At 37.4% G+C, this 24,175-nt stretch overlaps 1 protein-coding gene across 1 annotated transcript in view; it reads left to right on the top strand.

Annotated features, from left to right (window-relative positions):
- MLLT3 (MLLT3 super elongation complex subunit) overlaps positions 1 to 24,175 on the top strand; it is a 127,707-nt gene that overhangs the window by 96,587 nt on the left and 6,945 nt on the right. Inside the window, exons 7-8 of the mRNA XM_070935534.1 lie at positions 16,995 to 17,073; positions 21,319 to 21,451. Of these exons, the coding sequence (XP_070791635.1) occupies positions 16,995 to 17,073; positions 21,319 to 21,451 (212 nt within the window). The remainder of the gene's footprint in view (positions 1 to 16,994; positions 17,074 to 21,318; positions 21,452 to 24,175) is intronic.

Raw genomic sequence — 24,175 nt, forward strand, 5'->3', positions numbered from 1 at the left:
ATGCCTGATCTAAAAGATTTATTTATAGATGATCTGTACTCAATATTTTTTAGAAGGTACAGTATGTGAATATGACTACTTGATTCCTTCATTTCTCTTTAGAGATGTCAGTCATTGTCATTGTTGTTGAATGATTAACCTAAAATAGCTACAAGCATCTGTGATTCCTCAGTTATAAAACTAGTGAGTAGTGTGACTTTTGAGTATAGACCATAGAATATGCAATCATTATTCTAATTGAAAGTGTAAAAACAGGCTTGTTTTTAATTTGTGGAATTTTTTTCCTACAGTTTATAATATATAATTGTTCTATAATGTAGGGGTAAAGAATTTGCAAAAACAAGAAAAACAAAGTAATATTATGAATACCTTCAGTACTTTTAACATTTGTGATATTGGAATGTTTGTTTTAAATGTTTAGGTGCATTTTACAGCACTGCAATATGCTGTGATTTTACTTTAGAACTGTAATGTTTAAAATTTTGCTCATGTGTATTAATGGGCAAAAAAGCATTAATATGCAAGTTAGTTTTAATCTTAAGTGTGACCATTGCTCCATTTTTAAAAATACCTCTTTTTAAAACTTTAAACATGAAAGGATCCATTGCCAGGTGAATACCAAGAACGTCAGTTAATGTTACAGTTCCAATATCAAATTGTATGAGGTAGCAAAGTACTTCAGAAGCTTTTATATAATCAGCCTGTTCTAAATCCCAGCCTGTAATTTTTGGCTCTCATTAGAAAAGTATTAGGCAACAAGGAAAGGAAAAGGAAGGAAAGCTTGCAAATTTATTACTATTGAGGCAATGGGAGAATAGTTCAAACCACTTCAAATTCTAAACATGTCTGCTTTTATCTTGAGTTCCTTAAAAACTGCTTTGTGAAAAACTTCAATGACAGGATGTTTAATTTCATGAAAACCTGCTTACCGTTTTCCTATACTGGACCATGTAGCTGTGTGATAAGAGAACACTTGACCTTGTTTTCATTGCCTGTGTATGATGATATATAACTATGTCAGCTTTATAATATTTATTTAAGTTGCAAACTAGAAGATAGAAACATTGAAAATTTAGATCTCATTATGGATTATTTCATGTTGCAACTGCTGTTAATAGAGTAACTATGGTTGAGAAGATAACAGTATTTGTTTTGTAGATTTCCTATCGGCATATCTATCTGAATAGATATCTATCTGAATAGAGAAATTCAAAGTTAAAATGTCATAGCAATTATACTGTAAGTGTCTTAATTATGTGCATATTTTTTTAAAAAAAAATGTCTTAACTATCAGATAAGGAAGTTGGCTCCCTCTTTGGAAGGCTTGATCTTCTTTCTGCTACTGGCAAAAGAAGGTGATTTTATCTTGATTTATTTCTCTCTGCAAGCCTTACGTGTCCTCAGGGAAGGCTGAGGATTCTCTGAAACAGCATAGGAAATGGTATTGGGTGTGGTAGAAGCAAGGGAATTGGGGAATAACATATCTTCCTCACTCTTTTCCCATCAGCCAAATATTTCTGGATAAAATTCTATTTAAGCTCTATCTGTTGTGCTAGTGAAGAACAAAATAAATGGAAATAGATAAAAGTAAAACATAGTTGAACCATGATTTAGGAAGATCTGTGAATTTAGCCAACCTGTTTTTAAAGTAGAATTGGAGAAACTTACTTATGAGGAGGCTAAATTCCTAGTGACCCCTTTTTTATGATGAATGTAGAGTTTCAATATCTATAAATAAATCATAATCATTAAAGTACCTTTTAGACTGCCTGTTTTGAACAGTCTGCCCAATATGGATAAACAGAGTTTGCCTACTAAGAGTTTCTAGCTACTGGGAAACTTGCAGGTAAGTGATTAGAAGGCGGCATTTTCCATGGGAGCTCACCTCCTGTGGAACAGCTTTCCACTGGACTTAATAGTGGTCCCTTCCCTCACAATCTTATAGAAGCTTTTGAAACTTGGTTATTTGCAAAGGTAGTCAGTAACTAAGATGGTGTAGTATTATTGCTCTGGGTAGCTGTAGCACTGCGAGTGTTGCATTCATTAGGAAACGTCATTGTATATTGATATACTTATTTATTGTATCCTGCCTTTAATACATTTATATTGTTTGTATTGCATTTCTTGTTTGTATTATTTGTAAATTGCTTAGAGGCTAGATTGAAGCAGAACAGAGATTTGTGCATTTGGATAAGGACACAAAACATTCTGGAATCACAGTGCTCTCATACAGGGTTTCTCATGTCTTATTTGTTTGCTCAGGACTGTATTAATTGAAAACATGCAAAAGAGGCCTTCATCTTGCAGTGGATAAACAATGGCTAAAAAGATGATAATTTGTCTGCTTGTTTGTTTTATCAGATTTCTATCCTTGTCCACATGTGAACAAGGCAGCCCAAGGCAGTTAATGACAAAAATCCAGCATTAATTTTAGAATGGATTTTTAAAAATGTTTTTCGTGTTGTAAGTGACCCAGAGTTGTTGGATATGAAGTGGATAGCAAATAAATTTTATAAATAAATATAATTAATTATTTAATTATTTAATATATAGGAAGATGATTTTCAGCCAAATCTAAGTCTTATTATTTTCCACGGACTTAAGTTAATTTATTAAAGATAGAGGGGAACCCTAATTAATCTATGTCCCTCATATATCTCAAAAATATGACCTCAGTATAAAGCATACGAAATATTTACATTTTTCTCTAGTCTATTAAAATAAATTCTAATTAGTGTTGGTTTTAAGCTATGAACCTCTTCGAACTCATTACAAAAACCTACTAAATGAAGGAAGCTATCATTACTCATTAATGCTTGGACTGTTATTATCATGCTTCAGAGCTGTGAAATTCCTTAGATGATTTTGATTCTGTGCACACTCACTTTGGATGGTGATGGAAATATTTTACCTTTTGCTGATGACAATGATGAAAATACGGAATTAGCTACATATGGCTTTAGATTCCGACATTTGCCCTTATTTACTTGCACTTGTTAAACAGAAATACCCTTAGCCAAAATAATTCCTAGAGTGTTAAAATATCTAAATACAGTACTTTTGTCATTACCAGTTTACCAGTTAAACTATTTAACTGGTACCAAATTACCAGTTAAACTATTAACATTGCAATAAAGTTAAAATCTAATTTTTCTTCTCAGTTGTTGAGAAGTACTCTATCCAGTACTCCTCTTTACGTCTATTAAAGTGTATTCATTCTTTGGCTGCTTCAGGATTTCTGGATGTGCAAGAAATCAGATATAGGTAGTCCTCAACTTATGATCATAACTGAGCCCAAATATTCCATAGTTAAGCAAGAGAATTGTGCTAATTGAGTGTTGCCCTTTTTATCACCTTTCTGGCCATAGTTGTTAAATGAATCACTGCAGAGGTTAAGTTTGTAATACAGTTGTTAAGTGAATTATGTTGTATTCCACATTTGAAATATAGCAAAGTATCTACAAAGCAGTTCTTAGAAATACGTTTCAGGAAAGACAAGTTAAAAAAAAACTACACACCGTTACATATGTGCCACCAGTTTTAGTTTGAAAAGATTAAGGGCTGCAGGAAATTTTACTTCTACTTTTTTATTTTTCTATTTCCTCTGCTCTTAAAACTGTTGTTGTAACTCCACTTATGAGTTCTGTAATAAATTAATATAGGCTTGTTTTTATTGTCGGTTTTAGACTTACATAGAGTCATTGTGTGAGTGTTGTTTTTTTTCTTGAAAATTTAAAACATATAAATTTGCTTCAAAAGACACAGTTAAGGTCACAATCAAATTGATGACAGGATAGAACATGTTGACTTTTCAAAGTTTATGTATCATTGATAGGGTGGATTTGATTTAAATCAAGTTGATTTAAATCACAATTTAAATCATGATTTAAATCACTAGTAAAAAGGCTTGATTTAAATCAACTTGATTTAAATCATAATTTTTAAAGAGCAACTGTCATCTCTGCTACTCCTTTGACCCACTGTTGACTCACCGATAGTCCCAGTGTTGCAGAATATACAGCCTCATGCTACATAATTAAGCTCCATTTCATGCTGAATAAACTAAATTATTTATGTATCTTAAATAGAAAACTATCTTACAATAGATTTTTACCTCAAAAGTTTTTTATTAAAATAAACTCGATAAAAATAAAAAAAATCCGATTTAAATCAAAAAAATCTGATTTAAATAAAAAAAAATACGATTTTTTTGATTTTTTTTAAAAAACCATTGATTTTTATCCACTCTGATCATTGATGATAATATATTTGTCCTCATACAAAGACACAACATCAACAACATAGATATGCCATGTGCATTGAATATTGATTGTGAAAAAAGTTCTTCTAATCAATTCAACTCTAATGAACTTTTTTCTCCCTGTCTGGATCAGATCTAGTTAATACTTGGATAGGACACTACCTGGAAATAACCAGGGCTGTAGGTTGAACAAACATCCCAGAGAGAGGCAGTGGCTCTCATAAGTGGGGCTCTCATGGGGCCAGGTTCAGGAATGGAATTCACCTCTTTTTTTATATTGTACTAGCCCAGAAAAATATATAAAGTTAGTTACATGCTGGAATGCCAAGGACCTTTTCTCTGTAGATTAGGGGCGTGATAGCTCAATAATTAAAGATGCTGTGCTTGTCAGCTGGAAAACTTAACAGCCTGGGTTTGAGACCCAAGTGCTGCGTGAAGCAGTGAGCTCCCGTTATTTGCCCCAGGTCCTGCCCACCAAGCAGTTCAAAAATATGCAGATGTAAGTACATTAAAAGGCATCACTTTGGCCAGGAAGGTAACAGCATTCTGTGTGCCTTGGCATATAGTTATGTTGGCCATATCTGAAGTATCTTCAGAGAATGGTGGCTCCCTTGGCTAAGAAACGGAGATGACACCACTTGCTAGAGTGGGTGTTGGCAACCCGTGACTCCAGAGCTGCGTGTGGGCCTTTCATCCTGCTGCTACGGCTCCCTGTCACCCTGTCGCGGCAGAGGGATGAAAGAGCTGTCGCCCTGTCATGGCGGTGGCGATGGCCGAAGCCTTAGTGCGGGAGCAAAGCATCCCTGCATTTGCCTTTGTGCGCTTTCGTTGCGTACATTTGCTGTTGCCGCTTCTTGCAGCCCCTTGTGCTGCAGAGTGAAATTTAGCGTGCTTCACAATGGGAGAAGTAGGGTCCCCTCCTTCACAGGAGCCACAATGCAACCCTGCCCTACTCAGCTCACTCTTGCCTCCCGGATGTCAGTTGCTTTTCCTGCGTTTTTCCTGCTGAGCAGCCGGTGTTGTGATGCTCTGCCTCCTCCCCAGCCAGCTGGTCTTCGATGCACTGCTCCTGGGTTTGTCAGCCTCTGGACTTAGATTCCCACCACCCAGTACCAGTTATGGGGTTCCTTCCCCTCCCCTGGGGACAGAGAGAGATGGGGGGAAAGAGAGGAGGGAGGGAAAGAGAGGAAGGGAGGGAAAGAGAGATAAAGAGAGGGGGAAAAGAGAGGAAAAGAGGGAGGGAGGAAAAGAGAAATAAAGAGGGGAAGAGAGAGAGATGGGGAAGAGGGAGGGAGGGAGGGAAAGAGAGAAGGAGGGAAAGAGATAAAGAGGGGAAAGAAAGATACAGAGAGGGGGAGAGAGTGGGGAGGGGAGAGAGAGACATAGAGTGAGAGATACAGAGAGGAGGGGAGAGAGAGACAGAGATACAGAGGGGGAGAGGAGGGAGCGAGAGAGACACAGATACAAAGGGGGGGAGGGGGAGGAGACACAGAGAGAGATACAGAGACAGTGGGGGAGAGAGAGTGACAGACACACAGGGAGAGATACAGAGAGCGGGGGAGAAAGAAAGGAGATGGAGAGGGGGGGAGACATAGAAAGAGAGAGAGGGGGTGTCAAAAGGGTTTTGTGGTTCCCAGTGTTTTTTAACCACAAACACTCTTTGAGTGTTTAAGGTTGCAGAACCCTGCACTAGAGTTAGGCACAACTGGACAGGGGAAAATGTTACCTTTACTTTTTTCTGTAGACTTAGAAGAACTTTATTTAAAAAGTAGATAAATGGTATCTTTATAAATGATAATGATTCATATGAACAGCCATCATGTAGGGCTGGGCTATCTATTGGAATGAATAGGACATTTTTCTTTCAGTTGGGCCCCTCCTGCATTCTCCACAGGCTTCCCAGATATAGAAGGTTGAGAGTAGGTAAAAATTCCAAATATGATTTGATTGAAAGATAGCTTCTTCAAGAGGGGGCACACTAGTGCTTTCTTCAAGGCAGATGGCACCACACCTTCCCTTTGAGAAACACCAACGACCTCTGGAATCTTGCTACTGACACCATATGTAGCAGACAGAAGGAGCTAAGAAAGGTATGGATCCAGCCCACAGGTAAAATGCTCATGCTACAAGCAATCTTATCTATTTCCCCAGGTTCTTTAATATGTTTTGCAAAAACCCTTACAGTGGAGTTCATTATGTTGTTAAAATTTTGATAAAGGGGGCAATTTGCTGTTATTATAAGATAAATTGGATGGGACAAAGATCTCTTATTGTGAAGAAATAAAATGTTGATGTTTGTTAAGATACCTTTCAAATATATTGAAAAACTGAAGAAAGGATTTAAAGAAGTGATAACATTCTCCACTATTTGGTTGAAAACATTTTAGGAGAATTGGGAATTAGGAAACATTATTAATACCTTAATATTATCGAAGACAACTATTGACATACCCAAGTTAACAATGGATAAAGTATAATAAGGAACTAGTGGACATTTTGAATATAATTTTGTATCTTTTTTAATGCCAAGAGTGGCATTTAAGATAAACCATAGTTGTTTGGGTTCACTTCATTTTAAATATGCTGAAATATTTAGGATGTCAGTTCATAGAGGATGATAGTTGTTTACATTTCCAAAGTGTTGATTATTCTTGGACACCGATCAGTGAAGAATAACACTGCTTACATATCTTCTATTTTGCTGATGTACAGAGAATTCACCAATACAGGTAGTCCTCAAGTTACGGCTACAATTGAGCCCCAATATTTTGTTGCTAAGAGAGACAGTTGTTAAGTGAATTTTGCCCCATTTTATGACCTTTCTTGCCACAATTGTTAAGTGAATCACCTCAGTTTTTAAGTTAATAACATGGTTGTTAAGTGAATCTGGTTTCCCCATTGACTTTACTTGTCAGAAGATCAGAAAACGGAATCACATGATTTTGGGACACAGCAACAGTCATAAATATGAGTCAGTTGCCAAGCACCTGCATTTTGATCATGTGTCCATGGTGATGCTGCAACACTCATGTGCAACACTCAGTGCCGTTGTAACTTCTGAGGGTACACTAAATGAACTGTTGTAAGTGGAGGACTACCTGTAAATATTGAAATAACAAGCTTACATCTAATTAGGCGAAATATATTGGTTAAAAGAAGCTTTTTCCTTCTACTGAGTGTCCTTTCAAATTACAGTTCAAATGATTGACAGTCAATGTAGACTGTTAGGTTAAAATTACTGAGGTATTGTTTAATCATTTTTATTTAAAATTTCCTAGAAGGTGTTTCTGGAAGATCCAGTGACAAAGCCTTTGATGAAGCAGTTTAATTCATCTTAATTGCTCACATTCAGATTACGAGGAATCCCATGTTTCATTAATGACTTGGTTGCTTTTCTCATAAAGCCCAACTTTTCTGTGATAGTGGAACTATGCCAACTGTTTCACTACTGCATCTGTATACATTACTAATTATTAAATCTGAAACAGACCCTTCCCTCTCAATGTTTCCTCTGAATGTTCCTAATGAAAATTACTGGGATACAGCATGTAGATATCCTTGACTACAGCAGTGTTCTGCTTGTCATAACATTTTATTTACCTATTTTTCTTTATTCTTTCACTTAACCATAAAATTCGCATAGATCCAAAATTTAGAAATTTAAAAAGTTTCATTGTTCAAAATTACATTGGCATTTTAATTATTTTGTGTGATTGTACTGCTTTTCTTCCTTTTGAATGCTTTGTATTTGTCACAACTGATCGGCTAAATATATGCAAACATCTATAATAGTGCAAGCTTCATATCTAAATGTGATCAACGTCTATTTTATGCCTTGTGATGTAAAGTGATTTTGGAATCTGATGATGCTTAAGCTTTGCTCTTGTGCATTGTATCATTTGAGATAAATTAATGACTTACAGGCTATGTATAATAGTAATAATATTGATTAATGAAAATATATCTTGGAATAAGCAATACGATTACTAACTCTAGTGGTATAGTTGTGCTCCCTTTGAGTGTGAAAAGCATAAGGAGATGGTTGTAGTGTGGTGATTATAGTTTTATTGTTTAAGAAGTAATTTACAAAGGAATAAGCAAAATGATAAAGAGATGGAAATAGAGTATAGTAGGAACAGAAATGATTAACCTTTCAATATCAGTTCCGGGGGAGCATACTGTAAATATAATAGTACTTGTAATCATTGTTCTATTTATGAATTTTAGGCGTCTACTGAACTAGATGATTGCTTGATTTGAATAAGCATGGATGCTTTTACACTCTTTCTTCCATAATTTGCTTCAATATTTGCTAACACAATTATTTTCCAACTGTGTTTCTGTATAAGTGAATCAAAGCATTGCTTGTAACTGATTTTTGAAGGAGCTTTTGGTGATTTGAGGTATAGAAAAAATAAGTTATTGTTGTATTTCTATGAATGCTTTTGGACTGAGAATTTCATAAGAAATTTGAAGTATTCCTGGGTGGCAAAATTTTCTGTCTATGGAATAGAATATTTGATCTCAAAAGAAATATTAAAAATATAAAATGCATACTTAGATAAAAATGGATGTGATTTTGTGCTACTCATAAAACTGTAGATTATACTAATAGGTTACAGATTAATAATAAACTAATACTTCACACCTAAAACTGTGAAGATACCTTATTTCCTTTTTGGAGATATTTCCCTTGTTTTTTCTTGAATAATTTGTAATATTATTGTGCTTGTATTGAGTTCAGTGACCATATAAATTTTCTTAAATAAAATAAATACCATTTTATTTGTTTATTATTTATTTATTAAGCTTATATGCCATGTTTATCTTGAATTTAAGACTAATTTTCCAAAATAGGAGAATAGATAGAACTTTTTTTGAAAGTCCAACATTTAGTTTAAACCGGGACCGGAAGACCCGTCTTTTGCTCTTCCCAGGCTCCAGAGGCTTTCTAGGAGCCTGGGGAGGGCAAACACGGCCCTCCCCCACTCCCCTGGACGCCCTCCAGAGGCCAGAAACAGCCCGTTTCCCGACTTCCAGAAGTCGGTAAACAAGCCGTTTCTAGCCTCCGGGGGGGGGAGAGGCTGTTTTCACCCTCCCCAGGCTCCTAGAAAGCCTCTGGAGCCTGGGGAGAGCAAAAAAACAGGCCTTCCAGTCCCCCAGAAGTCAGCAAATGGGTTGTTTCTGGCCTCCGGGGGGTGGGGAAGGCTGTTTTTGCTCTCCCTAGGCTCCTAGAAAGCCTCTGGAGCCTGGGGAGAGCGAAAAACGGGCCTTCCCCACCTCACTGGAGGCCCTCCGGAGGCCGGAAACAGCCTGTTTCCTGACTTCTGGTGAGCCTGGAAGGCCCAAAAATCAGCTGGCTGGCATACACATGTGCCCACCGGTATGGCTCCGTGTGCCACCTGCGGCTTTAGGGCATTCTTCAGAAAAGAAGAGAAAATTATTCACTCAACAATACATTTAAATTTATGACTCAAACATACTTCATTTAATATTGAAATTTTAACTTTGATGAATAAACCAAACCTATAGTTTAATTTTCTAAAATGGTAAGAACATTTCTTTTGATCAGGAAATCAGTGTTTTACTACACATTGGACTTTATATACGGTAGTTAAGACTTTCTAATGTGAGTGCTTCTCTGTTGCCTTCTCTGAATCATGTCTATTTTCTCCATATTCATATTAGAAATAACTGCAAAACAAGAAGGGGAAAAATGAAAAAAATTATCTGCTTGCAAAGTTATCTAATTATCGGCTGGCGACCCCCCGGGGAAGAGCCTTCTCTGTGGGGGCACCCGCCCTCTGGAATGAGCTACCCCCAGGGATATGACTAATCCCGGACCTCCGGACCTTCCGCCGGGCCCTGAAAACTTTTTTATTTCAGCAAGCCGGGCTGGGTTAAAAATTTTTAATTGGGTGAATTTTATGGGTAACGGGGTTTTAAATTGGAGAAGCCTAAGATAATTTAATTTTGTTTTAATGTATTTTAATATTCGTATTGTGTGTTTTTAATTCTGGCTGTTCACCGCCCCGAGTCCTTCGGGAGAGGGGGCGGTATAAAAATTTAATAAATAAATAAAAATAAATAAATAAATATCTACCCTTGGGAAATATTTCTCCTTCTATAACTCTATTTAACACATACATTAGGATCTAATTCATTGATCCTTTTAATATAGAATCCAAAATACATATCAAAGGTCCACATATTTTTGCTGATAATTTGGAGTAAGGTCCATCTTATATGTATAGGAGATTTTGCACAGAGATCACGTTCCATCAAATGAAAATAAAAAGTGTTTTGTGTGAGGCAAGTGAGAAACACATGAATCTCCATGTATGTACAAAATGTTGAAATTGCTTGCTTTTTTCAGTCCCAGCTGTGAGAACTACAGATGTCATTTGTTTGAGAGGAACAGATGCTAACTCTACTCCCTCCCCCTTCCTTTGGCACCCTCAGAAAAAGAGAGATGTTCCATTAGCTTGCCTCACAATCTTTTTGATTGTGAAGCAAGCCTTTAAAAAGCTGTAAATCTGCCTTCTCATTACAAAGGGCAACAATAGATTGATTTATGGTAGATGAACAACTGTTGAGCTTATGTAAGCACAATGCATGAAACTGCAACTTAGCACTGAATTTAATAGAGGCCACATACTACTATTGCGCTATTGGGGGGGGGAACTTTGAATGTAATTAATTGGAGGATTTATGGCTAGAAATATACTATTTGTATTTCTTCATTATGTTGAACTAAAATTGTTCATTCAATAGATCATTCAATGTAACTGGAAGCTACAGCCACCCTGTAGAAAACTGGTTGCAATACAGAACAAGGTGAGCATTGGAGACCAATTTTCAGTTGGCCAGAGATAATCAAACCACAAACTCGTCTCCTTTCATTTTACTATAACCTAAATGGAAGTCTTAAGATTTAAAAACAGATTATTTGTAGCAACTTCACTCTTTCTACTTCTCTTGATAATCCTACAATAGTCATCGTGGTTGCCTCCTTCTGATAAGTATGAGTAATAGATATCACCCTGTTTATTTATTTGTTCATTCATTCATTTCTTCTGTCAATTTGTATAACCGCCCAACTCAGTCAATGACTCGGTATGGTTTACAATTATAATTTTTGTTTTGTGGCTTTCTAATGGAGGTATCAGGAACCTCTCAAGAAAGACCAGCCTACAGGAACCCTGGCAGCAGGGGTGAAATGCTCCCGGTTCAGACCGGATCACCCGATCCGGTAGCGATGGCAGCGGGTGGTTCAGAGAACCGGTAGCAAAAATCCCTGCCCCCCCCCATGCCCAGCTGAGCCGCCCGATCATCAGAGGCTTTTTAAAAAAAATTTAAAAGCATTTTTTTTACAACCTCTTCAGCCGAAAAAATGCTTTTAAAAGTAAAAAAAAAAAAGCCTCTGATGATCATGCAGCTCAGCTGGGATTGTCAGAGGCTTTTAAAAGCATTTTTTTTTACAACCTCTTCGGCCGAAGAGGTTGTAGAAAAAATATTTTTAAAAGAAAAAATGCTTCTGACGATCAGGCAACTCAGCTGGGATCATCAGAGGCTTTTAAAAGCATTTTTTACAACCTCTTCAGCTGAAGAAATTGTAGAAAAATGGTTTTAAAAGTTAAAAAAAAAAGTTGGCCACACCCACTCAGTCACATTACCCACCACCACCACCAAGTCACACCCACAGAACCGGTAGTAACAAATTTTAAATTTCACCACTGCCTGGCAGCCTTTTCTACCTCACTTTCCTCAACAAGATTAAACTATTTCTTGGAAACTCTATTGATGGCCATACCAGTGAAAGAAAGAAAAATCATGTCCATGAATCAAGTTTTATTTCTTTATTGATTTTGAACCAATAATAAATACCTCATTTTTTTGTTAAACATTCCTTGCCCTTTAGTTCATTTTGCTGTAGAAATAAAATCACTCATTTATTACATTATTTTCAGTTAACAATTGCTGGAGGAGAGTTGTAACCTATTCAAGCAATACATATGAGGTGGCATCTTTTAAACAGAAAATAAGGATTTTGTGATTGCGGCTGATTGCAGCAGTGCTGAAATGGGAGAAAAATCCCCAAATTTCATTTCCTTGGGAGTAATGGGCCCCTAACTTCTGTGAGTTACCCTTTTAAGTTCAGGTACCTTTATTGAAAAAAACTTTATGGTGAAGTATATCAAATGTACGGGTTAAAGACACAAAAGTTTTAGTAGTATACAGATGAGTAAAGTTGGTGTTTTCTCATGGAATGAAGAATATGTACATGGAAGTAAAGGAATAGATGTAATTGAAAGAGCTAAAATGGATGTCAAAAATATGAATTGATGTCATCTAAAAGTTTGTTGTTGCTAGTCGTGTCCAACACATCGCGACCCATGGACAACATTCCTCCAGGCCTTTCTATCCTCTACCATCCTCTGGAGTCCATTTAAGCTCACGCCTACTGCTTCAGTGACTCCATCCAGTCACCTCATTCTCTGTCGTCCCTTTCTTCTTTTGCCCTCAATCTTTCCCAGCATTAGGCTCTTCTCCAGTGAGACCTTCCTTCTCATTAGGTGGCCAAAGTATATGAGTTTCATCTTCAGGATCTGGCCTTCTAAAGAGCAGTCAGGGTTGATCTCCTCTAGGACTGACCAGTTTGATCACCTTGCAGTCCAAGGGACTTGCAGGAGTCTTCTCCAGGACTATAGTTCAAAGGCTTCAATCCTTTGGCGCTCAGCCTTTCTTATGGTCCAACTTTCACAGCCATACATTGCAACTGGGAAAATCATAGCCTTGACTATACGCACTTTCGTTGGCAGGGTGATGTCTCTGCTTTTTAGTATGCTGTCTAGATTTGCCATAACTTTCCTCCCCAGGAGCAAGCCTCTTTTAATTTCTTGGCTGCAGTCCCCATCTGCGGTGATCTTGGAGCCCAGAAAAATAAAATCTGTCACTACCTCCATTTCTTCCCCATCTATTTGCCAGGAACTGAGAGGGCCGGATGCCATGATCTTAGTTTTCTTAATGTTGAGTTTCAAGCCAACTTTTGCACTCTTCTTCTTCACCTGCATCAAGAGGCTCTTCAGTTCCTCTTCACTTTCTTCCATTAGAGTGGTATCATCTGCATATCTGAGGTTGTTGATATTTCTCCCGGCAATCTTAATTCCAACTTTTGATTCATCTAGCCCTGCCTTTCTCATGATGTGCTCTGTATATAAGTTAAATAGGCAGGGCAACAGTATACAGTCTTGCCGGACTCCTTTCCCAATTTTGAACCAATCTAAAAGTTATATATGTATAAAAGGAATTCATAGATTGCTGATAAGTGTGTATTGTGCCCTAGTGATTTACGATAATGGAAGAACCAGGGATGCATTGTGGACAAATGGATGTGATCTGGGAGAAAAAAATAACTATTAGGTAACATTTATTTACTAGACTTATATGAGCAGCATGGTAGCCTAGTGGTGGAGCTCTCGCCTCACAATCAGGAGGCTGTGAGTTCAATGCTAGGTAGCAGCAATATTTCTCTCTCTGGGAGCAATGACTAATTGCTGCAAACTCCATGTAGGTGTCAGGAAGGGCATCCGGCTAGTAAATACTGACCCCAGAGGTGAGGAAAGCCCTCAATCCAGTGGTGAAATCCTACTGGTTCAGCGAACCAGAAGTAAAAAAAAGTTACCCGTTGAACCTGTAGTAAAAATAAGTTACTGGTTGGTCTGAACTGGTATTTCTGATGATCAGCTGTGCCACGCGATTTATATTCGCTAGGAAGCAGGAAATCCTGCTTTCTAGCAAATCTAAATTGTGCGGCAGAGCTGTTCCCCCCTCGCTGTTCTACTTACCTTCAAACAGCTCCTTTTTCCATGCAAAGTGCGTGTTTGGTGCGCACTGCACATGCTCATGCACGCAGTGTATGGTGTGTATTGTGCATGCGCGCGCAACATGCACCTGGCACAAACTGCATGCACGTGTGCAGCACGTGTCTGGCGTGCACCATGCATGCACGTGCAGCGAACCAGTGGCGACTGGTGGAGAATTTCACCACTGCCTCAATCTCTTGACCTTTTACAAAGGAGTCAAAACTTGACTCTGCATGGTGTGGGGGGACACTGAAGACCCTGCAACCATAAGCCTGGCTAGTGCCTAGAGAGCCACACACACACCTGTAATAATTCAACATTAAATGATCATTTAAGGATTTTTTCCCTTTTGATGTTTAATTGTCATTATTCTATAATTTAAAATTTTAACCCTAGTTTAATTTTTAATTGTAATGTTAATTTTTATACATTTTTTAAAAATTTATCGGTCATATTATATTTTACACTACTCAGAGCCCCTCTTTCAGGGAGATGGATGGTTTAGGAATACAAAATATAAATAAATAAATACTAAGTCCAAGGGAAACAAGTACCAGATCCATCATCTGCATCCATTGATCTCCAGGTTCCAACTTTATTCATATTTTGTTTCTATTCATTTTTTGAGCAAGCAGGCCCTCCATCTCACAATAACCAACTCCCAAACCTTCTTCCACTCTAACACACAAACAGATATGCCACCCCGCTTTCACATGGGCCAGCAGGGGGTCTGATACCCAGAGAGCTAGTGAGGCAGAGACCTCTACTAACCTACCCTTATTTCTCACTTGAGGGCAGCAGGCAGCTCCAACCAAACATACCCTATACACCACCTGACACCAACTTATTAAAAAGTCTCTGCCGCTCCTGATTTTTGCAGTCTGCATGCCACCGTACAAGATAGCCATTAAACATGTCTGCCCTGAGATCTCCAGCACAATGCCAATCCTGTCCCAACTTAGTTCACGTAGAAAAGAGAGAAGAGCTGCCTAAGTGGGGAATGTACCACATGGCCGACTAAGTGGCAGCTGAAGAACCAGCTCCCACTCCTATCACCTCTGGTCACCTGGCCATCAAAATTCTCAGCTTCCCAAAGGATCTCAGCTTCCCAAAGGATCCCAAAGGATCTGCCACTACCACTTTGCACTGCCATCACATGCCAGACCAACTGATCTGTCATGAATAGTTAGTTAGGAGAAGTAATTCGGTAATTCAGGGGGCTTTGGGAGGACCAAGAGAGGCCATAGGAAGGCAGGTTGTTGCAAGCAAATATGTGCTATGGATTGTGGTGAGCAAGGGCTGCCGAGGAATAAGTTGAATGCAATTTTGAGTGCCTAAGAAATGTGTGTAGAACAAGAGATAGGTTCAAGAATGAAGGAGTTCTAAATGGATGTGAAAAGGAAAGTGAAAAAAGACCAGTAGAAAAGAAGCAAATAAATACATGAAAAAGAAACAAATGGTTTGAGAGGAAAAAGAGGACCAAGAAACTTGGGACTAGATAAAGTTGATGAAATCCTGAGAAGGAGAGGGGAAGGGAGAATTTTAAAGAACAAAAAACAGTGCTTGAATGTGGTAAAAGCAAGCATAGTTTGTAAGCATAATACAGAGGCTATAATGAAAGTTTAACTAGACTCGTTATCTTTCTTTTATCTCTTACCTTTATGTTCTTTTACTTGTTACCTCTCTTTTCCTCACTTTCCATTATATGGTTTACTCTGAAAATTAACAGCATGGTGGATTGGTATATATGATTATACACAGTAGAATTGTTTGGTGCTATTATGCTGTCATAGATACCCACGATACAATGCAATGCAATAAATATTCCTACAATATGTAAGAATTATCCTCATACCACCTACTTGGTATGAAACAGTTTTAAATCTGATTGCTATTTTCATTGTGGCCAATCAGGTCCTTTACCTTCTCCAATCTTTATTTTCTACTCTGATTGGAAGCAGGCCACCATAAATACACACACAGAGCCTTAACCCTAGCACAACCAGTAAAGATCACAAGGCTGGCATAAAATGTGCTGCAGATTTTTCCTTCTAAAATTCTTCCATGTATTTTAGAAAACCTGACAGCATCATGAGCATTGTTCTTGAGGAACAAAAAATTGCTGCAATTATTTGTTATGAGTCCTACTTCTATCCTGTTTAAGTTAAGCATCTTCATGCACAATCTTTTCAGGTTATTATAAAGTTGTTTGACAGCTGTGGGAATAATGTTCTTAATATACAAGCTTAATGAAAATATAGGCCTTTTCCTGTGTCATGGTTTCTCATTCGTTCTATAGTTCTGCCTACAATCATTCTACATTTTTAACAGCTTTCTCTCACTAGGTATTATCGAGATAGGTTAGCTGGATATCTGGAGGATTTTCAGCAAATGTAGCTGGAAGGTCCAATTTATAGGCTGGTATAGCCTTACTAAATCAAATTCACTGATCATTTGATTAAAAGGTTAAAACCAAAATTGGACCTATTCACAATTTATTGCTGGACCATTGCATAGGAAATACCTTTGTATACATTTCATGAATGAGTTTGCAACTTGTCTGTGCATTGTTGTTCTTTCTTGACTCTTAATGGTATGCCTTTTGCCTTCAAAACCATGAATGGGTCTTCCACCTAGACTAGAGTATATGGGATGAAAAAGAAAGCTTGCCCACAGTGGATAATATCTTATCCCTTTGTGTAATCCCGGGAAAGTATGTTCTTCCTACCTTCCATTTATTGCAAAGTAAATGTGACCATTTACTGTATCTTTGTATTTTGTTTCTGTTTGTTTTGTTGAGCAAGCAGATGAACTAATTTTGTGTTTTTTATTTTCTCTTGACTCTGCCACATTCCCTCCTTTCCAAGTCCGAGCAACCCAGCCCCGCAAGTTCAAGTTCCAGCTCTAGCTCCAGTTTCACACCGTCTCAGAACAGCCGACAGCAAGGTAACATTAAAAAAATGAGGGTTGTTGGGGGGGTCAAGTGCTTGAGCATGCAGCAAAAAGGATGGCATTTTTATTTTTATTTTTAAAGATGGATTGTCATCCTATTAGGGATAGCTCTAAGAACCTTTATCCTCTCATTTTATCCATGCAAAATACGTTGAACTGATAATGAATCATAATATAGGTAGTCCTTGACTTAAAACCATTCATTAGTCACCATTCAAAGTTACATCATCACTGGAAAAAGTGACTTATGACCAACTCTTGCACTTAGAGGACTATCGTGGCATCCTCATGGTCACGTGATCAAAATTTGAGGGCTCAGCAATGGCTATGTAGTTACAACAGTTGTAGCATCTGGGGTCATAGGCTCATCATTTGCAATTTTCCCAGCCAGCTTCTGATAAGCTAAGTCTGTGGGGCAAAAGCTGGATTCACATAATGATTATGTGATTCACTTGTCAACTGCAGTAATTCGCTTAACAAAAAAAGGTTGTAAAATCAAGCACACCTCACTTAACCGCCTGGCTTAGCAACGGAAATTCTGATCCCATTTGTGATCGTAAGTCCAGGACTACTTGCAAGAGCTTGATAGCTCAATAGGGATTTGAATTCCATTCTCCCCACTCCTAGGCTGATCCTAGCATCACTGCACTGCGGCAATTCCTAGATCATTTAAGTTTTACTTGTTAACGTCTGAAGTAGTTAAATTTTACTCAGCGTCATACCTTTCTTCAAAAATCAAACAACTGTATTTCTAGTTACTTTGGATAACTAATCAGGCTATGTCCCAATAGAAGATGGCAGCAGCTTGGCTGCATAAATGCATGACTTTTTGAAATTAAAAAGTACTTTATTTATTTATTTATTTGGTTTATTTGCGCCCATCTCGTTTCGAAGTGACTTTGGGTGGCTTACAGCATTAAAAGCATTAAAACTATGAAAGATAAATATTTCTAAAACGATAAAAATAGAATTACAATCAAAAATAAAATTATATTAAATGATGGGGAAAGAGGGAGCAGGGGTGGGAGGTGGGATTGCCTGTTAATTTATCAACCACCTCTAGTGTGATACTCCCCTGTTTGGGGCCCCAGGCCATCTGCTCTCCAAGCCCTTGGGGAAGGTCAGAAAGGTGGGAGCCGATCTCACCTCAGGGGATAAGAATTCCAAAAGGCAAAAACCACAGAATAGAAGGCCTTCTCCTGGACCCTGGTAGCCAAAACTCCTTAATTGACAGGGCCCGCAGGAAGCCTCCTCTGCTGGTGCTGGTGGGGGGGGGCAGTCCCATTGGGGTGAGGCAGTTCCTCAAGTAACCTGGACCCATGCCATGCAGGGCTTTAAAGGCATGGTGGGTTTCAAAAAAATTTACTACCGGTTCTGTGGGTGTGGTTTGGTGGGCATGGCATGGCATGGCATGGCTTGGTGAGTGTGGCTTGGTGGGCATGGCAGGGGAAGGATACTGTAAAATCTCCATTCCCTCACCAATCCAGGGGAAGATTACTGCAAAATCCCCATTTCCTCCCAATCAGCTGGGACTTGGGAGGCAGAAAATAGATGAGGGTGGGGCCAGTCAGAATTTTTACTACCGGTTCTCCAAACTAAACAAAATTTCCGCTACCGTCTCCAGAACTAGTCAGAACCTGCTGAAACCCACCTCTGTTTAAAGGTAATAACCAACACCTTGAATTGCACCTGGAAGCAAACCAGCAGCCAGTGCAGCTCACGGAGCAGTGGTATAATTGGAATTAAGATGTATTTTGCATGAAACATTTCATTTAAAAAAGTAGTCCCTCCAAAGTCTATCATTCTTAAATTTTGCAGAAATGAATAAACCAAAGAACCTAGAATTTGTAATTTAAAAAAAAAACAAAAACTCTTTTTTTACAAAAGGGAGCAACTAGATTTTTTAACCTTTTTTGAATTTTGACTTCTCAGTAAGTTAGGGTTTAGATACTGGATGCAAAAACATATTTTTTCATATTTAGATATGCAAAAACATACTGTAGTTTATATTTAAATAGTTGAGAGAGTTCCCATTGTGTCATTCAAAAAAAAATTTAAGTAAAAATGCTTTTTTTCAGCTCTTTCATCAGTTGATATTTCTAAATTTCTTCAGACATTTTTTTCCTGCAATGATTATATGAAAAGTCTTCCTTTGCCAACCGATTATTGCTTTTCATGGAATATTAAAAATATATGTAACTTCCATGACAGTATCACAAACGATTGTATTATTATGTACACAACAATATGAAGCCAGTTTTTTAGCTGTCGTTAGCTGTCACGTGCATCAACTTCTTCCTGAGAATCTAGGATGCCATAATGTATCAGCAGAGTATATGTATGGATCCAAGCAGTGTGACCTTTTATAATTGATAGATGGAAATTTTGTCAACACACTTTTTTATGCCATAATCTTTCAATTTTTCAAATCTTGATACTTCTCTAATTCTCTGTCTTTTACTCTACTTCCTATTTATTCTGGTATAAACAACAAGCAATTTAAAAAGGGTTGAGTTGGCAGAGGATCGTTATTATGAGGAAAATAGAAGGAGGAAGATATTAAGTATATTCACTGCCAACTTATAGAAGAAACAAACACATGGAGACAAAATAAAACAACCTATTTTTCTTTTAAGCAGAGACACCCTTGGAAATGAATGAAATCAAGATTAAGTTAAGCTGTTAGTACTGTTACTTGAAAACTCTTGCTCCATTCATACATTACATTAAGCCACCATTTGTTTTAGTCATTATTTATTAAACAACTTTTTGTGGTTTAGCCACAGTGGCTGGATTGACAGTGTGCTAAACAAACACAAAGAACTATGGTTTATTGCAAAGTATAAAATTGGTTAATGACTATGATGCAAGTTCATTAAAACATGGCCTAATTTGGATTACCAGAAACAAGTTCTTTATCAAGTTTTTATAAGCCACATTTTTAAAAATCTAGTTTTGGAGGGTAGCATGCAGTTTTTAATACTTTCTTAATGAATAACTACAGCCTTAATCTGGATTATAATTCCTGTTTAATACCATAGACACACATAACTGGCATTTGTCATGTTGCTATATTTTAACAAAAACCCTGACTGTGATTATTTTATATATTTAAAATTTGTCTTTTTGCTTCTTTATTTTAGCTATCTTGAACATATGGAAAGGCAGGATATAAATTAATTAACCCATTTCTCTTCAGACCACATACTGTAGGTCTTTGGCCTTTCTGAATTAATTAATAAAACAATTAGTAATTTAACAACAGCCAATCTTTATTTTGGCATAGAGCAGTGTATCAAATTGTAATTAACAATACCACTAATAATGATGTTAAGGATTAAACTATTCTGTAAAGCTGTTCTGTTTTTTAGTGGCAGAATTATTTTTAGAGCTTTAGCTCAAAAATTAGCTCAAAGGTTTTTTTTCTTCTTGCTTCCCAACCGCTGAGCAGATTAAATATTTTTATTTCCTTTTGGAAACTAATGCTTCTATGTAAATGCCTTTAATGTTATTAAAATACGTTCACATTTTAAGTATCTAATTGTAGAACTTTTATTTTATACAACTTTATTAGTGTAGGAGGCGTAGGATCTCTATCCAATTCTTAGATAAAAATAGGTCTCTTCTATTGGAATTGACACACTTTATACATATGAGCATGCAAAAAGCTGGCTTGACCTGATATTGACCTTAGACTAAAGAAGACAGCTATATTCTAAGTAGATCAAAAACAGGCAGACAAAGAATGCCTTGGCTAGAGCAACTTGTAATCACAGTGATTTATTAGACTATGACTTTCAATACACGGATTAGTCTAGCAAAATGTACTGTTACTGTGGCCTCTTTAGATTTTTCCAGTATAAGATACCTTTAAGGGTCTTTTATAGCATCTTATTTTGCTTTGTTTTGTTTTAAAGATCCATTTGGTTCTGTAGAATGCCAAGTTGCTTTACTTAACATTCCAAGGGGCTTATTCTGCAAACACTTAAAACACTAATCTCCTTGTTGACAGAAATAATCCTGTTTTAAGTCAACTGGTCCTTGAATAAATTTACTTTTGTTTAAGCATTTGCTTCATAAGCTCCCCCAAGCAGTGCATCTTTTGTTTAATGATCAGATCCTCCTTTCTCCTTTCTTAAAAATTTTGTTAGGACTTGTTTTATTATAAAGCTAACCATAAATAGGCTTCATGTGAATTCCTATTGTTGAACTGTGTTCCTTTTTGTTTTTATTCACTAGGTCCTTTGAGGTCTATAATGAAAGATCTGCATTCTGATGATAATGAAGATGAATCTGATGAAGCAGATGAGAATGACAATGACTCTGAGATGGAAAGACCTATAAATACTCACGGAGGAAGTAGAGTGCGCAGGTTAGGAATTAGAAAAATAAATTCCAGATAATTTGACAGCCTAAGACAAGCCAAAGATAGTAATGAGATTTTTTTAGATTTTGAGATAAGGTAGAAATATTTATTAGATTCATTAAAACACTGCATGCTAGAAAAGAAAATACGCAGGGATTTAAGGAAATTTTAAACATTTTTTTAAGAAAGAATCTGGGAAGTTGTTTTAAAAGCTCAGCATGCCAAGAAAGAAGAGTAAGATCTCCTGCACTCTAGTATATAGTCAATCTCCCTCCCTCCTTCTCTCTCTCTCTCTCTCTCTCTCTCTCTCTCTCTCTCTCTCTCTCTCTCTCACTCACTCACTCTCACTCACTCACTCACACTCTCACTCTCATGTATATTGTGTTTTTAATTCTTTAGGCCATATACGGCGAATTTCAGAAATCAGGGAAATGAGTTGAACATAGCTGAACTTTAACAAAGGCTAATTGGAAGTTTTTATCTTAGGAAAGAAAGGACATTAAATTATCAGTTATAGGATGGGAACATCTGGTTTTGTAAAAGTACTTGTGGAAAACTTTGAAGCTATACTTAAACACTAAGTATAATGTGACTGCCAAAAAAAAAAAAAAAGGCAAACATGGTTTTGAACTGCATTAACTGAAATGTAATTTACACTTCATGAGATGTGATAGTTCCATTCTGTTTTCCACTTCACTATTATATTCAGTTCTCTGTTCTGTAATTTCAGTACAATTCAGAGGATTGAGACTGATGTAAAGAAAGGACAGTGAGGATCAACAGGGGGACTGCGAATTAAGTCCTATATGGGGAGACTGAAGGAAGTTTTAGCTTTCAGAAAAAACAACTAAAGGGCAACATTGTTATGTTCAAATACCGTTTTTCCCTGAAAATAAGACTGTCTTTATATTTTTTTGAACCCTGAAATAAACGCTTGGCCTTATTGCCATGCGCTGAAAAGCCCGATTGGGCTTATTATCAGGGGATGTCTTATTTTGGGGAAAACAGGGTATATGATGTCATATTAGAAGGCTATGATCAATTTTCTGTCATCCCAGGGTCACAAGACATGTAACAATGGTCTTAAGGTATGGAAAATAGACTTATTTGAAGGAGTGAATAGATCAGGGGTGACAAACTCAACTCGTTATGGTGATGTCATATGATGTATCGGGACTTTCCCCCCCTTCGCTAAACCGGGAGTGGGTGTGGCCAGCATGTGATGCATCCGGCTCGTGGGCCGGGAGTTTGACAGCCCTGGAGTAGATGGTGACTTCCTAACCGATAAAATGGTTTGACCATGAAAGAAATTATCTAGGGCAGCAGTGGGAACTCCTTGAATTGGTACATATTTTTCAAGGAGGTTTTAATTTTGATTCCTGCCAAAGCAGGGGTTAAACATCAGGACATAAATGGACTGAGATCTGTGAAATTAATATTTTTTTGCCCCAGTTTGCTTCACATAGGTATGTTAAACTGCACTTCCTATTTTCATATTTCTCTGGTTTGAAAATATTATTTCTGAGCTTCCTCCAAGAAACTTCTTCCATCATTGTCTCTCCATGATAAAACAATATTTATTTGTTTTATAAGTCAGGGGTCCCCAACATCTGAGCTGTAGCCCACTGCTGAGCTACAGCCCATTTAGAACTGGGCCAAACAAGTGGGCTAGTGCGAGCACATACAACTCTACTTGTGCAAATGGCAGGTGCTCATGCTCACACATGAAGCCCCATTTGCACAAGCGGTGGGCAAGTGCCTGCCTGCCATTTGCGCAAATGAAGCTGCACTCGCCTGCTGCACTCACAGAACCATCCCTCCTTCTCCCCACCATCACTGCCAGTCCGCAAAGCCGGAAAGGTTGGGGACCACTGACTTAAAAGTTACAGTTCATACTACAAGGAATGAGTCTGCATTTTTTTTAGTTTCAGAATAAGGCCCTGTTTCCCCAAACTCATCATTCATTATTTTTTTTTAGCATGCTATGGATAATGTACTATTCCCACCACCCTTACCTTCTGCAAAATACCCCATCAAGCACAGGAAATAAGGAATCCACGCAGTTCAAATGAGTATAAAAGTTTATTGCAAGCTTCCGCTCTCTACAAGAATCTAAACTATTAATGGTCAATGCAAATTGGTGGTAGACATATCCATAGCGTCCAAAACAATCCAGATAAGATGCCTCCCAAAAAATCCTCCAGCCAGAAGTTGAATTTATTTTATTTTCAGCAATTTATGTAACAGCAGCATTACGCAAATTAGGCAAATTAAATGATTTGTGTCAATTTCTTTAATGTTGTGGTAATGACAAATTCTATCATTTGATATTGTTATTGTTGCATAAATGACAAAAATGGCTGAGATGATGTAGGTGCTTTAATGCATATTTGGAGAGAACAAATCCCTGTCTCTTGAATCAAGAGTTTCAATGTGTATCTTACCCATAAAGTGAAATATATATCACTTTGGTATAATTTATGTAATTAAAATTGCCATATCAGAATATATAGTATATCTTAACAGGCTAACAGATTTGAATTATTAAGCATGGGCGAATTAATACTTTGAAACTTGTACTGGTCAGGATTTTTTTTTACATTCAAGCTGTATCCTCAAACAAGAAAATTCTTGATTTGCTGACATAGCAATGGAAAGCTAATGATTAAATTTAATTCCGTTAAATTGATTCTTACATCTGGTATCTTAATACAGGGGTCCCCCATATGG

Source organism: Pituophis catenifer, unplaced genomic scaffold (assembly GCF_029215685.1).
Source record: "Pituophis catenifer annectens isolate HBS135680 unplaced genomic scaffold, rPitCat1.0.hap2 SCAF_2, whole genome shotgun sequence".
NCBI classification, from domain to species: Eukaryota; Metazoa; Chordata; class Lepidosauria; order Squamata; family Colubridae; genus Pituophis; species Pituophis catenifer.